Below are 15,817 nucleotides of genomic sequence, written 5' to 3'. Positions count from 1 at the left end.
TATGAAGAACAAAGCTTTGCTTCTTACATGGAGAATGGTTGAACCTTAGGGTCTCTTTCATACTATTGGCAGATGTGCTAGTAGGAAAGTTGGTCTGGGGGGAAGACCCAGGGATAGCTGACTCAACCATCTTTGTTAGAGCACATGGGCAGGCGAGGCTAGATGGGAACAGGGCAGGGACCCTTACACAGAACCTCAGAGCTGTGACCCAAACTCAGCCGGCCAAAAACCCCAACTGCAACCCAGAGGTGGAACTTCCCAATCATAGTCTGACCAGGCTTGGAAAGATCTTCTGCTACAGTCTTTTCATACGACTGTACTGTACAGCTACAACTGTACAGTAAAACAAATTTCCACGGTGTGCTAGTTTTGTTGGCCTCAACTTCTTTGGCTCCTCTATCCTCTCCTCTGACCTGGAACTCGTTGGGCGTCTCTGATTGTTGACGGGTCAGCTTTGCATTTTCTTCATAACGAGCCAAAGGAACAGATAAGACTGGAGAGGTGGAGCAGTGGGAGGGAGGGATGACAGGAGGTTGGGATGGAGGGGAAGGATTGAGATGGAGCAGGACAGTCACTGAGTGGTTTGGAGGGGAGGGAGGGATAAAAGGAGGGGGGTCCCATGTGAAATCCAACTATCCTCTGATGGTTCTATCATCGTCCGTCATGATGGAATGAAAACTCAAAGGTGTTCTCTCCCGGAATAGCTTGGACACGGAACAAACCTGCTCTTGAGTTCGCCTTGACACAACAAGCACTATTGTATGGTTTGTTTAGAAGTATATATTTTTTTTTTAAGCTGTCCAGATGACCTCAAATGAAGGAATAAGCAGAAATGTTAGGAGTCAACAAGTTCATCTCTGCACTCTGTTCCCTTTGTAGTGCACTACTTTTGCCCAGGGCACATAGGGGACCATTGTCAAGACCTGGTTATCCCACAGTAGTTAGGTTCATTGGGTTGCTCAGCTTTGATTTATAAGTGCTGTCATTTTACGTCACAGCAAGTGTTCTTGACACTTCAACACATAGTTGTGATGTGGTTTTTTCATGCATCTACAAATGTAATGTTGTTCAATTGTTGTTCTATGTTAACACCAGTCTGTGTTTTATGTTTCAGTTCATCCCACCCTCACGACATCACACGACCCTGCTGACCCCCTAGGGGAAAGTAAGTCAGTCATTGACTAGCAAATTCTTAACCAATGGTTTTTATATCTCAGGATCTTAGGCCACTTTGACATAATACTTGTTGTCCAGATTGAGTTATGTCATTTGCATATAACTTGTTTTCATGCTGTCACGACCAGAGAAAAATACATGCTGTCGCTACCTCGCGTTCAAACCAAGGTGTTGTCATGTTGTCAAGTCATTGAATAACAATCTACCTCGTTCTCTCTCTCTCTCAGCCATCTTGTATGTGTTGGACACTCCAACCGTGGTTGGGATCGCCTTCGCTGCATTTGTGATCGGTGCCCTGTTGACCGGAGCCCTGTGGTTCATCTACTCTCATACAGGTACATCTCTCTGACCTGTCCCTTTACTTGAGACACAGGAAAATCTCATACAGTTACATCCCCACGTGTATACTACTTAGAATGTATCCTCAATGCAATGCTTCATTCCAAGTGGTATGATAGTATGGACATTGGAACATTCATTAGTGGTATGCTTGTTTGGAACGTAGACGCTCGTTGGAACTTAAACATCGGGGTACTGTCCCTTTATCTGCTGCTGCATGAGATCCTACCTGTTGGGCCTCATGTAAGACTGAAGGTTTCATCTTGATGGTAACCTCTCTGCACTGATAAGTGCTTCTAAAGAATGTCTTAACTACACAGTGCCAGAATGCTGTTTTATAATCAGAAAACATCCTATCGCTGATAGAGGCGAGTAAACAATACCCAGGGCCGTAGCTACATATGAGAACAACGAGGTCATATCCTCTGCAATTTTTTCAAATAGATGTGTGTATATATATATATATTATATATACTAGCGTTCAAAGTTTGGGGTCACTTAGAAATGTCCTTGTTTTTGAAAGAAAAGCTAATTTTTTGTCCATTAAAATAACATCAAATTGATCAGAAATACAGTGTAGACATGTTAATGTTGTAAATGGCTATTGTAGCTGGAAACTGACAAAAATAAATTATGGAATATCTTCATAGGCACTCAGAGACCAATTATCAGCAACCATCAGTTCTGTGTTCCAATGGCACGTTGTGTTAGCTAATCAAAGTTTATAATTTTAAAAGGCTAATTGATCATTAGAAAACCCTGTTGCAATTATGTTAGCACAGCTGGAAACTGTTCTGATTAAAGAAGCAATAAAACTGGCCTTTAGACTAGTTGAGTATCTGGAGCATCAGCATTTGTTGGTTCGATTACAGGCTCAAAATGGCCAGAAAAAGTACTTTTTTCTGAAACTCGTCCGTCTATTTTTGTTCTGAGAAATGAAGGCTATTCCTTGCGAGAAATTGCCAAGAAACTGAAGATCTCGTACAACGCTGTGTACTACTCCCTTTAGAGCAGTGTACTACTGTGTACTACTCCCTCTAACCAGTTTGCGCTGGTTAGAGCCAGCGCAAACTGGCGCTAACCAAAATAGAAAGAGGAGTGGGAGGCCGCGGTGCACAACTGAGCAAGAGGACAAGTACATTAGAGTGTCTAGTTTGAGAAACAGACGCCTCACAAGTCCTCAACTGGCAGATTCATTAAATAGTACCCACAAAACACCAGTCTCAACGTCAATCGTGAAGAGGCGACTCCGGGACGCTGGCCTTCTAGGCAGAGTTGCAAAGAAAAAGCCATATCTTAGACTTGCCAATAAAAATAAAAGATTAAGATGGGCAAAAGAACACAGACACTGGACAGAGGAATTCTGCCTTTGATGGACTGTCGTTTCGCTTTGCTTATTTGAGCTGTTCTTGCCATAATATGGACTTGGTCTTTTACCAAATAGGGCTATCTTCTGTATACCACCCCTAACTTGTCACAACACAACTGATTGACTCAAACGCATTAAGAAGGAAATAAATTCCACAAATTAACTTAACAAGGCACACCTGTTAATTGAAATGCATTCCAGGAGACTACCTCATGAAGCTGGTTAAGACAATGACGAGTGTGCAAAGCTGTCATCAATGAAAAGGGTGGCTACTTTGGAGAATATCAAATATAAAACAGATTTTGATTTGTTTAACACTTTTTTGGGTTACAACATGATTCCATATGTGTTATTTCTCAGTTTTGATGTCTTCACTATTATTCTACAATGTAGAAAATAGTAAAAAATAAAGAAAATCCCTGGAATGAGTAGGTGTGTCCAAACTTTTGACTGGTACTGCATGTCAAAATGTGTATAATTGCAGGAAATTAGCTGTAAAACTGCAATCACCAAGAAAGTTATGTAAAGCTTACTTTAACTTTTGTTAATAACATACATTTTCTGCTAACAGATCCCTTTGTACAGATTAAATTATAGTTTTTAATTGCGGTGCTGAGTTAATGGGAGTTAATGTGTAGCGGCTAATTGTATAGCTAATAGGCTATGTTTTAGTAGATCAACTGAGGTGAATGAACCTACAGCAACCAATGTGGTAATGGCTAAGGTAATTTTGCTTGTTTATTCTGTTATCCAAATAGCATTTGAGATTTTTTACATTTTATAGAATGTTATATAGCTTTAACTTTCTTTACATTTATTGGATCCCCCAACCCGACTAAAACTCAGACCCTGGCTACAGCCCTGGCAATAACATATTGACTCCTCTACTGTAAATATATCCTGTTTGTCAGCTTAAGCGGCTCTTCTCTTTCCTGCCTTTGAATGGGTCTCGGGTCCTGCGGGTTGTTGTATTCTCAGACACAATGGCCTCAGCTCGGACATAAAGAGGGGGCTGGCTGGAATTCCCCCTGTCCATTTTGTGGGGCACTCGCCGTTTGGCTCACAGGAAGACAGACACAATCTGTCCATTAGATGCCAAGTCAAGACTTTCCACACCAGCATCCCCAGGCTGGTGACCCCTGACCTTTGGGAGGAAGCCTGGAGGTCACTGAGGTCTGGAGAGGACCTCTAACAGCACGTACTGTAGAACAGAACAGGCCTGTCTGTGTTCTGCCTGGCTGCTATGCTGTTGAGTTGACCCCCTGTCATCTATCCTTCATGTGTCCTCAGAGAAAACATGAAATCCTTCATAAACAAGATCAGGGTGTTCTAAGTGTGATCATTGCCCTAATGTTTAGAGGACCACAGCACAGATAGCACCAAAGGCCTGTCTGTGTTCTGCCTGTTTGGCCACTGGCCGTCTTATCTGCTTACTACACTGTTGGCCCCCCTCTTCATCGATCTGATGTGTTCTCAGTGAAACACTGTGAAACCTTTCATTTACAGCATGAGGGGGTTCTAATAACGTTGATCTAATCTAGGTAATGTCATTACTAAAATGTGTGTCACTTATAACTTAGAAGCAGTAGGACGGCAAATTTCAACCTCACTGAAATGCGGAAATCTCAGAAAAGTGCAGCAAACTCCACTAATGTGCATTTCAGTTAACCAGTCCAAATACATACTTTTTTACTTTTATCTTTGTCCCTCTGTTTATACTGGCACCCCTTTAAAACGTCCTTCATAAGATTTTTATGAGTTTCCTAGAGAGACCCGCCATTATAAACACAAGCCTTTATATTCCCCTATGGCCCAAAATATTGTTGAGGTCAAGAGTTGAACTTCTTTAGGGAAACAGGTATAAAGAATGTAGTTATGAGGAGAGTTAAGCCCTTTTAGAAGTTGTGATAAAAAACACTGCAGGAATGTGGTTCTAATATTGATGTTATAGCTAGTGGTTCCTCTGTTGGAGGATAATAGCCCGAGAGGCCTAGGCTTGTGTCCCATATAGCTCCCTATTCCCTATATAGTGCACTACTTTTGATGAGGGCTCCTGAGTGGCGCAGTGGTCTAAGGTACTGCATCTCAGTGCAAGAGGATTCACTGCAGTCCCTGGTTTGATACCAGGCTGCATCACATCCGGCTGTGATTGGGAGTCCCATAGTGCAGCGCCCAGCGTCGTCTGGGTTTGGCCGGTGTAGGCCATCATTGTAAATAAGAATTTGTCTTAACTGACTTGCCTAGTTAAATAAAGGTGAAATAAAAAATAAAATAAAAAAATTAGGCACATAGGGCTCTGGTCAAAAGCAGTGCACTAAATAGGGAATAGGGTACTATTTGGGACGTATCCCTATTATATTCTGATGTTGTCTTGGATAGGGAATAGGGTACTATTTGGGAGGCATCCCTATTCTATTCTGATGTAGTCTTGGAAACTATTGACTTGTACCACCAACATATCCCTACATGGAAACATAGGCAAGAATACCCCAAGAATTTATATTTTCTCAAAAACAACTTAAAATATCCACAGCTGAATAATTCTAAAACCAGTGAATGATGAAACATGTACCCTCACTTATTCCCTCAGGAGGTGAAGGACAATGTTAGAGGTTTGTTCACATTAAAAGCCAAAACCATACTCACCCCACACTCATCTACACTCACCCACTCACAAAACAAGCCCATAAAGTTTGCTCCTTGGTCTGTGGTCTTGGCCAAATCCTAAAAAGAAACTCCAAGATGGCTGAAGCATCCACCTGATGGCTCAAAACTGAACCTTTCAACAGACTAGACATGAGTACACATTCTAATCAGGTACCAGTGTGCAATATGGTTTCCCCTATCAGGCTCTGCAGATAGGACAGCTAGCTCATACTTTGATATTCCCCATGACTGGTATAGAAGGTCACAATTAAAACCGGTAGGGTACTCTGAAGTATTCTTTATCATTACCTTGTGTTTGCAGCCACAGGGAAGTGACATTTATTTAATAAAAATAAGAGATATTTTAATGTAACCGGAAACAGATATCAGGAAGTTATTTATTAAAGCTATGTCTTCAGTCCGGTAATGTATCCTGTGTATACAGGACGTGATAAATACTATCCCTAGTATCCCTCTATTTTACAATATGCCACATTAGGAATGTGGCCTGCGTCCAGAATGGCACGCTATTCCCTATATAGTGCACTACTTTTGACCAGAGCTCTATGGGCCCTGGTGAAAAGTAATGCACTAAATATGGAATAGGGTGCTATTTTGGGACACAGCTTTGGAGGAAGGATGCTGTTATGGAAGATTGGCTGTGATCTCGCTGCCTGCATTGTGATAGCTCACACCAGAGGTTAAAGGGGGTTGCCACTGGAGACAAGAAGTGGGAGTTATCCGGGCGCCGGAACAGGGTCAATACACTGTTGCTTCATTTCAATGACACGTGATGTCACCATTCGCAAAGTTTCTCATTCAGGCCAGATGGTTTACAACAACATTAAATTAAATAAAATTATATAGCCCATTTGTGTCTGGCTGGCCAGACCTAGCTATCCGGCAGGCCTGACCTACAGTACCTATCTGGTCGGCCGGATCTATCATGAGATTATAGATTTGTTTGGTCAAACTCGCTGACAGTATGGTGGAAAGCCAAGTATGCTTTTAGGGGTGAATTCTAACTTCTGTTTACGTCAAATTTTCACTTGGTCTCCCATATATTTCAATGCACGACTAAATTAAATTTAGGATTTCGCCCCTTAGATTCCTACCAGGAGGTAAACTGACTTTGTAATTGAAGTTTTTTTAGAGATAGAGAATGGACACAAAGGAGAGTTAAAGTGAGCTGAGGCCTTTTGTGTTTGACAACCCATGCAGTGTTCTGTGAGTATATGGACTGTGTTTAGCTTGAGCTCTTTGACAGCGCTGCTCTGGCAAACATTAGAGCAGAGAGAGAGACGAGGGGCCTGAAAGAGGGAGCCAGGAGGGCTGTGGGCCCAGAGCCACGCAACACACACACAAAAGTAAATGACAGTAATACACAAACACAGAACCACTCCAGAAACCAACAGAGATCAATATGGTAGGCACCGTTTGTGTCCCAAATGGCACCGTATTCCCTATATAGTGTACGACTTTTCACCAAAGCCTGTAGGGCTCTGGTCAAAAGTAGTGCAGTATATAGGAAATACGGTGCCATTTGGGACACAATCACAGACCCCATTTGTCCAGTCTCTCTCTATGTATATTCCTCTATGGTCCTCACTCAGCTATGCAGGACCTCAGATTGCAAACAAACAACATATGGAGTACATTTTAATACCAGAAGCACAGTGTGCCAGATATGTAAAACAAAACACAGTGATTTTTTCAGATGCCTTCAGTTCTTTGTCAGACAAGCTTTCCAAACAGATTGAAGCATTTTTATTTGCCCCCTAACTTTCTGTCTCCAGCTCTGGAGCCCAGGAATCTACAAACTGGAATGCTCATTTGAACACAGAACAATAAACAAGTCAGTGGTTTGAGGTCCAAGCAAAAGGCCTCTGTCTCATGTTTATTCTGCTAAAGCTATGCGAATTGCTTGCAGATAACAGAAAGTGAAGAGTTGGATTGAGAAGCCTCAGTTCAGGTCTTTCCATTTGAGACACTGTGCTTGATCAGGTGTTTTGATTAGCTGACTCAAAGGAGTTGAGTCCTTGTGTGTTAAGTCCTTGTGTGTTAAGCGACTGTTACATTCACTTAACAAATGGCAGTGAAGTGGTGGTCACCACATGGGACAAGCAGCAGCACTTGGAGAACTGACGATTTTCATTTATACATCAGTCTGTTACCAGATTGAGCCATTGGCCTCTAGATAATAAGACACCTTGAATAAAAGGCAGTGGTACAAAACAGCGTATCTAAAATCATATTATTGTGATGTATTTCATTAAACCTAATCTCTCTGTCTTTTTCATTCTCTCCCCTCCCTCCCTCGCTCTCTCCCCCTCCCTCACTCACTTCTGAATTTTTTCTTCTCGCCCCCTCCTGCGTGTCTCTCCCCTTCTCTCTGTCTGTCTTTCTCTCTCCCTTTCTCCCCCACCCCTCTCCTTCTCTCTCACTTCCCTCCCCCTCTCCCCCTCACCTCCCTATCCAGGTGATACAGCTGGGCGACAGCAGCCCCTGAAGCCCCAACCCCCACCCTCAGAGAACAGCAGTGCGGCCCACAGTATTGGCAGCACACAAAGCACGCCCTGTTCAAGCAGCAGTACAGCATAGCCCAGAGGCCAGGCCAAGGCCATTGGAAAGGAGCCCGACGGGGAGCCCCCTACCCCCCTACAGGGCTACAGGAAGGGCTACACGGGTCACAGGGAACTGGGTTTGTTGACACTTGTTTCCCCTCTGGATGAAAGGAATTATTTTGGGATGCTTTGTGAAAACAAAGAAGAAGGATGATTTATTAAAGAAGAAAATAAGAATAAAAGGATAAAAAAAGGATTTTGTAAAATACTAAAAAACAATAACACCCGTTAATGTCCCTGGTTAATTCAATTTATTTCAACACAAGTCATTAAGGCTGTGTGACAGAAATGCTGTACTACAAGGACTGGTCTGAGAGCGAAACAGTACTAGGGTTGTTCCACCAATTCGGTGCCTTTTGAGAAGTGTAACTTGGTCCAAAAAAACGTTGATTTCACCTAATTTTAACATTCTGTCATAAAGAGCACATGTTCAACATCATAAAACACACATTTTCTAATCTCAAGAGGTTAAATAAAATAAAAAATATTAGTACATTAGTAAAGGGTTGACGATTTCATCTTAAATTAGGCATAAATTCCCTTCCTTGACAAGGGGGAATGGAAGCTTGTTGTGTGCAACAGGGAGTGACAATTGAATACAAAATATTGAAATTGTCAAAACATTTCTAGACTCTCTATCTATCTATCTATAACAGGATTGACGTGTTATGCTCGACCCGCTTCGTTTTCCACCACAAAACACCAAAAAATATCCAAAAGGAGTAGAACCAGCTCACCTGTTTTTCACTATGATTTGGTTATTAGATGTTCAATGTTTCTTTTGAAAAAAATATTTTAAAAGGAATAGTTTTACCATATTACTACGAGAGTTGAGTTCACGTAACAGGGTTGACCATAAAATGAGGGACAGGCGTACAGTACCAGTCAAAAGTTTTGACACACCTACTCATTCAAGGGTTTTTCTTTATTTTGACTATTTTCTACATTGTAGAATACTAGTGAAGACATCAAAACTATGAAATAACACTCATGGAATCATGCAGTAACCAAAAAAGTGTTAAACAAATAAAAATGTATTTTTATATTTGAGGTTCTTCAAAGTAGCCACTCTTTACCTTGATGGCGGTTTTGCAGTTTTGCCTTGATGGCAGTTTTTGGCATTCTCTCAACCAGCTTCAATTAACAGGTGTGCCTTGTTCATTTGTGGAATTTCTTTCCTTCTTAATGTGTTTGAGACAATCAGTTGTGTTGTGACAAGGTACAGAAGATAGCCCTATTTGGTAAAAGACCAAGTCCATATTATGGCAAGAACAGTTCAAAAAAGCAAAGAGAAAGACAAAAGTCAGTCAATGCGGAAAATCTCAAGAACTTTGAAAGTTTCTTCAAGTGCAGTTGCAAAAATCATCAAGCGCTATTATGAAACTGGCTCTCTTGAGGGCCGCCACAGGAAATGAAGACCCAGAGTTACCCTGCTGCAGAGGATACGTTCATTAGAGTTACCAGCTTCAGAAATTGCAGCCCAAAAAAATGCTAGTAACAGAAAGAAGTTACAGACACATCACAACATCAATTGTTCAGTGGAGAATGCATGAATCAAGCCTTCTTGGTCAAATTGCTACAAAGAAACCACTACTAAAGGACACAAATAAGAATAAGAGACTTTCTTGGGCCAAGAAACACGAGCAATGGACATTAAACTGGTGGAAATCTGTCTTTTAATCTGAGGAGTCCCAATTTTTTATTTTTGGTTCCAATCGCCATGTCTTTGTGAGATGCAGAGTAGGTGAACGGATGATCTCCACTTGTGTAGTTCCCACCAGGAAGCATTGGGGAGGAAGGGTGATGGTGTGAGGATGCTTTGCTGGTTAAACTGTCAATGATTTATTTAGAATTGAAGGCAAACTTAACCAGCATGGCTACCACAGCATTCTGCAGCGATACTCCATTCCATCTGGTTTGCGCTTAGTGGGACTATCATTCGTTTTTCAACAGGACACTGACCCAGCACACCTCCAGGCTGTGTGAGGGCTATTTGACCAAGAAAGAGATTGATGGAGTGCTGCATGAGATGACCTGGCCTCCACAATCATACGACCTCAACCCAGTTGAGATGGTTTGGGATTAGTTGTACCGAAGTGTTTAACACTTTTTTGGTTACAACATGATTCCATATGTGTTATTTCTCAGTTTTGATGTCTTCACTATTGTTCTACAATGTAGAAAATAGTAAAAATAAATAAAAAACATTGAATGAGTAGGTGTGTCCAAACTTTTGACTGGTACTGTATATGAATCCTTAATCACCTGAAATATATAATAATCTGTAGAAATGAGTTTATCAAAGCAATAAAATAACTAGGGCTTTACAATGATGGTGAAAACTTAGAGAAATGTTGGGGTTAAGTTGGTTAAAATCTTCCTAGAAGTGACACGAGTTGACAGAGGGACATGTCAAAATGCTAATCTTTATTCATTTTAGTTGTTTTATTCAAACTAAAAAGCTTATTTATTGAATTCTGCATGTGGTCTATATTAAAGGGCAGTTCATTAAATATAACAGGCTTTTACAATTCTATATTGGTGTATAATTTCTACTTAAAATATCAAAGGGATGCAAATGGCACTCATTTCGTGGAACGACCCTCTAATACCCAGAACGGCAACAAGGCCTCACATCTATAGAGCACTAGAACTGTAGCTACGGGCAAAAAATAACTGTTAGTGAAATACCAGCCTTTTATTTATTTTTATACAAATGCTGCTTTTTTCTGCAACCACATCAGATCATTTTCTTTGGACCGGAAATGGTCTAGTTTATGCTGTAAACAAGCTAGTGTACACCAATAGCAATGGAGACAGTAAAGCTGCCTGTCTGCAAACAACATCTGTGAGTGTTAGCAGGACTAGTGAAATGACTGTCAACAGGACAACAGGACTGCCTGTTATCTCCTATCCACATTATATGTACACTGAACAAAAATATAAATGCAACATGCAACAATTTCAAAGATTTTACTGAGTTACAGTTCATATAAGGAAATCAGTCAATTTAAATAAATGCATTAGGCAGTAGTCTATGGATTTCACATGACTGGGAATACAGATATGCATCTGTTGGAAACAGATACCTTAAAAAATATATCACAAAACCAGTCAGTATCTGGTGAGACCACCATTTGCCTCATGCAGTGTGACGCATCTCCTTGCATAGAGTTTATCAGGCTGTTGATTGTGGCCTATGAAATGTTGTCCCACTCCTGTGCTGTGCGAAGTTGCTGGATATTGGCAGGAACTGAAACACGCTGTCGTACACGTTGATCCAGAGCACCCCAAACATGTTCAGTGGGTGACATGTCTTTTGAGTATGCAGGCCATGGAAGAACTGGGACATTTTCAGCTTCCAGGATTTTTGTACAGATCCTTGCGACATGGGGCCGTGCATCATCATGCTGCAACATGAGGTGATGGGGATGGATAGATGGCACGACAATGGGCCTCAGGATCTCGTCACGCGATCTCTGTGCATTCAAATTGCCATTGTTAAAATCCAATTGTGTTTGTTGTCCGTAACTTATGCCTGCCCATACCACAACCTCACCACCACCATGGAGCACTCTGTTCACAGCGTTGACGTCAGCAAACCGCTTGCCCACACGACGCCATACATGCTGTCTGCCATCTGCCCGATACAATTGAAACCGGGAATAATCCGTGAAGAGCACATACCTCCAGCATGTCAGTGGCCATTGAAGGTGAGCATTTGCCCACTGATGTCAGTTACGACGCCGAAGTGCAGTCAAGTCAAGACCCTGGTGAGGATGATGATCACGCAGATGAGCTTCCCTCAGACAGCTTCTGACAGTTTGTGCCAAAGTTCTTTGGTTGTGCAAACCAACAGTTTCCTCAGCTGTCCAAGTGGCTGGTCTCAGACGATCCCGCAGGTGAAGAAGCCTGATGTGGAGGTCATGGGTTGGCGTGGTTACATGTGGTCTGCGGCTGTGAGGCCGGTTGGACGTATTGCCAAATTCTCTAACGATGTTGGAGGTGGCTTATGGTAGAGAAAGGAACATGAAATGATCTGGCAACAGCTCTGGTGGACATTCCTGCAGTGAGCATGCCAATTGCACGCTCCCTTAAAACTTGACACATCTGTGGCATTGTGTTGTGTGAAAAAACTGCCCATTTTAGTGGCCTTTTATTGTCCCCAGCACAAGGTGCACCTGTGTAATGATCATGCAGCTTAATCAGCTTCTTGATATGCCACAGCTGTCAGATGGATGGATTATCTTGGCAAATAATAAATGCTCACTAACAGGGATAAACAAATTTTTGCACAACATTTGAGAGAAATAAGCTTTTTGTGACTATGGAACATTTCTGGGATCTTTTATTTCAGTTCATGAAACATGGGACCAACACTTTACATGTTGCATTTATATTTTTGTTCAGTATAGAGATGCTACCTCCTATCCTCATGCTATTTACAGTAGATAGGAGATGGTCGAATCAACCAGTTGAATCGGAGAGCAAAACCAGATACAGTGAAGCATCCCATCATGTGCTATTAATCACTTGGACTGTGAAGGGACTTAATAACCAAGCAGAGGTGTAAATATATAGATAGCTAGATGCCAAGACAAATGTTAAAGACAAAAGTAATGTGAACAATCACTTGATGATAACCCTGTTTGTAAGCCAGCTAGTTTTGCATGCTATCGGTTATAGTAGGACTTTGGAAACTCATCTGTCTAAACTTACTGTTGTTACAAAATTGTTAATTAAGTATCAATGGTGTTTTTGTTGATATTGAGTGATGTATGCTTTGTAATCCTTAGTCTCACATTTGATTGGTGTTACACAGCTTGGCATTAGGCATTATGGGTTCTCTTTTACTATATACAAATAGTATTGTAAAGCTATGTATATTTTTGTGAATATTGTAAATAATCTAAAATGTTATAAGGCGAAAGTCAAAATAGAATGTGCAAGGTTGGTGCATTAGAAGCATTCTAAATATCATGTTGTTCAATAAGACATTGTTAAGTGGCTACATTTGGCCAGTATTCCCAAATATATTATAATGTTTGTATCCACTGTGAGGAAACTAAAATGCTGCAGTGTTGGATCATAAATATACAGTATCGTTAAAAGTGAACTTGGGGCACAGTAATTGGGCATTACATTTAAAACTCAAAACAATGTGCCTTTCTATCTGGGTCCGACACCACTAGAACTTCGGCTGTTTGTATTCTGATTGTACATAATAATATTGTACACAATTTCATACCAAAATGTGTATCTTTTGTGAACCTGATATGGTTGAGATTGTGTTATGAAAATATAAGCCAAAATAGTCATTGGCTTATTATGCAGTAGATTTGACCCAGATGATCAAGTGTATTTTCTATATGTAATAAATATATTGCCAATCTTACTCACCAGAGCTCTTGCATCAAAATGAAATAGTTAAAAGCCCAGTGCAGTCAAAAACGTGATTGTCCTGTGTTTATATATATTTCCACACTATGAGGTTGGAACAATACTGTGAAATTGTGAAAATTATGATAATGCCCTTTTAGTGTAAGAACTGTTTGAAAAGACCGCCTGAAATTTCAGCCTGTTTTGGTGGGATGGAGTTTTGTCCTGCCTGGTGACATCCCCAGGCAGTAAATTAGTTAATAGACCAATAAGAAAGAGTTCCAAACCTCTCAGCCAATAACAGCTAGTTTTCAGTTTTTCCCTCTCAACTCAGACCACTCCCAGACAGTCAAAATGATTGGTTGAGAAATTGCTCTTTGCTAAGAAGCTATTTTTGTTTCTTTTTGGCCATTTTACGTTAAAACAATCACAGTAAGGTACTTAACTGTTACCCAGAAATTATTTGATATTGAGATAAAAACAGCTGCACTGGACCTTAAACATTGCCATATACTGGCTCCATCCTGGAATCCTAATGGTGTACAAACATTCTACTACTTATTAATGAACTCATCCTGATTATTTGTGATCTCAAGTAAAACATTTATTGTTTCTCTCTGTGTATATAGACATATGGGCACTTAGATGTACTGTATATAATGCATGTTAGCAATGAGTACATTCATTGTGAGTGACAAACAACTGTGTTGAGTTGTATTGTGTTGCTTCTATCATGTGCCATGCAAAGCTAATGCAAAGCCAAAAGAGTCTCACCGTCATAGAATCCATGAATGTTCTTTGGTGTGTCTTTACTTTTTGTGTTTGGGGGGTTTGAATAGAAGTACATGTTTTTTTTAATAGGAGGAAAGGGATGTTTTTTGGAAGGAAAACATGTTTGGAAGAGAAATAGAAAACCCAATACATTAGGAAAATTGACATTAGACCCTACTTATGTGTAATGTATTTTAAGTGTTGCTTGCTGCAGATCCTGATAGAGAAGGTATGTTATCTCAAAGCTTTGAGTCTTAGTTGTATGTCAACATGTATATATGTCTCCGCAGAGGTAAACAGAGTATAAATATATATTTTAAAGTATTTACCTAGAGCCAATCTATTGTTGACTCTTTGAGTACTGTGAATTTTTTGTTTTGTGTTCTTTCTATTTTTTTGCAAATGTGCATATATTACTTTATGTATTTCTGTTTCTATAAATGATGTAAAAATATTAGCAATTTTATTCATATGTGATGTGTTAATTAAAGAAAAATCTCTCACTTAATGTTGAAGTTGGTTCAATTGACTACCTTAAAATGATACTGTTTATACAGAATTTTTCCTATGTAAACATAGAGACAATTAGATACCATATAGCTTTACAAAAGTAATATATTGTATACCCATATCTTAAAAATAAATACAATTGTGACATTATTGATAACATACAGTGACTTCGGAAAGTATTCAGAGCTCTTGACTTTTTCCACATTTTGTTATGCTAGAACCTTATTCTAAAATGGACAAAATATTATTTTTCCCCTCATCAATCTACACACAATACCCCATAATGACAAAGCAAAAACATTTAAAAATAAATAAATAATTTAAATATCACATTTTGTCACGCCCTGACCTTAGAGAGCCTTTTTATGTCTCTATTTGGTTTGGTCAGGGTGTGATTTGGCGTGGCATTCTATGTTTTGTCTTCTATGATTTTGTGTTTCTATGTTTTGGCCGGGTATGGTTCTCAATCAGGGACAGCTGTCTATCGTTGTCTCTGATTGGGAACTATACTTAGGTAGCCCTTTTTCCCTCCTTTGGTTGTGGGAAGTTATCTTTGTTAGTGGCACTAATGCCCTGTTAAGCTTCACGGTCGTTTCTTTGTTTTCTTGTTTTGTTGGCGACATTCTAATAAATGCACCTTGGTCTCCTTCCGACGACGGCCATGACAGAACTACACACCACAAAAGGACCAAGCAGCGTGCGCCAACCTGGAGGACGAGCTGGACCGGGGAGGAGAGAATGGCAGGGGACAAGACCCGGTCACGGAAGCCCGAGAGGCAGCTCCCAACATTTGTTTTTTTGGGGGGGGTGGCACACGGGGAGATTGGTGGAGTCGGAGTTTAGACCTGAGCCAACTCCCGGTGCTTACCGTGGGGAGCTTGTGACTGGTCAGGCACCGTGTTATGGGGTGATACGTACGGTGTCTCGAATGAGCATTCACAGGCCTGTGTGCTCTGTACCAGCGTCCCGCATTTGCCGGGTGGAGGTGGGCTTCCAGCCAGAA

At 40.7% G+C, this 15,817-nt stretch overlaps 1 protein-coding gene across 1 annotated transcript in view; it reads left to right on the top strand.

Annotated features, from left to right (window-relative positions):
* Positions 1-14,812, top strand: part of LOC139541385 (transforming growth factor beta receptor type 3-like) — a 172,466-nt gene extending 157,654 nt beyond the window's left edge. Inside the window, exons 15-17 of the mRNA XM_071345985.1 lie at positions 1,115-1,165; positions 1,404-1,511; positions 8,010-14,812. Of these exons, the coding sequence (XP_071202086.1) occupies positions 1,115-1,165; positions 1,404-1,511; positions 8,010-8,131 (281 nt within the window). The 3' untranslated portion in view covers positions 8,132-14,812. The remainder of the gene's footprint in view (positions 1-1,114; positions 1,166-1,403; positions 1,512-8,009) is intronic.
* The last annotated feature ends 1,005 nt before the right edge of the window (positions 14,813-15,817 follow it).

Source organism: Salvelinus alpinus, chromosome 16, assembly GCF_045679555.1.
Source record: "Salvelinus alpinus chromosome 16, SLU_Salpinus.1, whole genome shotgun sequence".
In the NCBI taxonomy this organism is placed as follows: Eukaryota; Metazoa; Chordata; class Actinopteri; order Salmoniformes; family Salmonidae; genus Salvelinus; species Salvelinus alpinus.
Note: the sequence above shows the minus strand (reverse complement) of the source record. Positions and strands in the feature narration are given on the sequence as shown.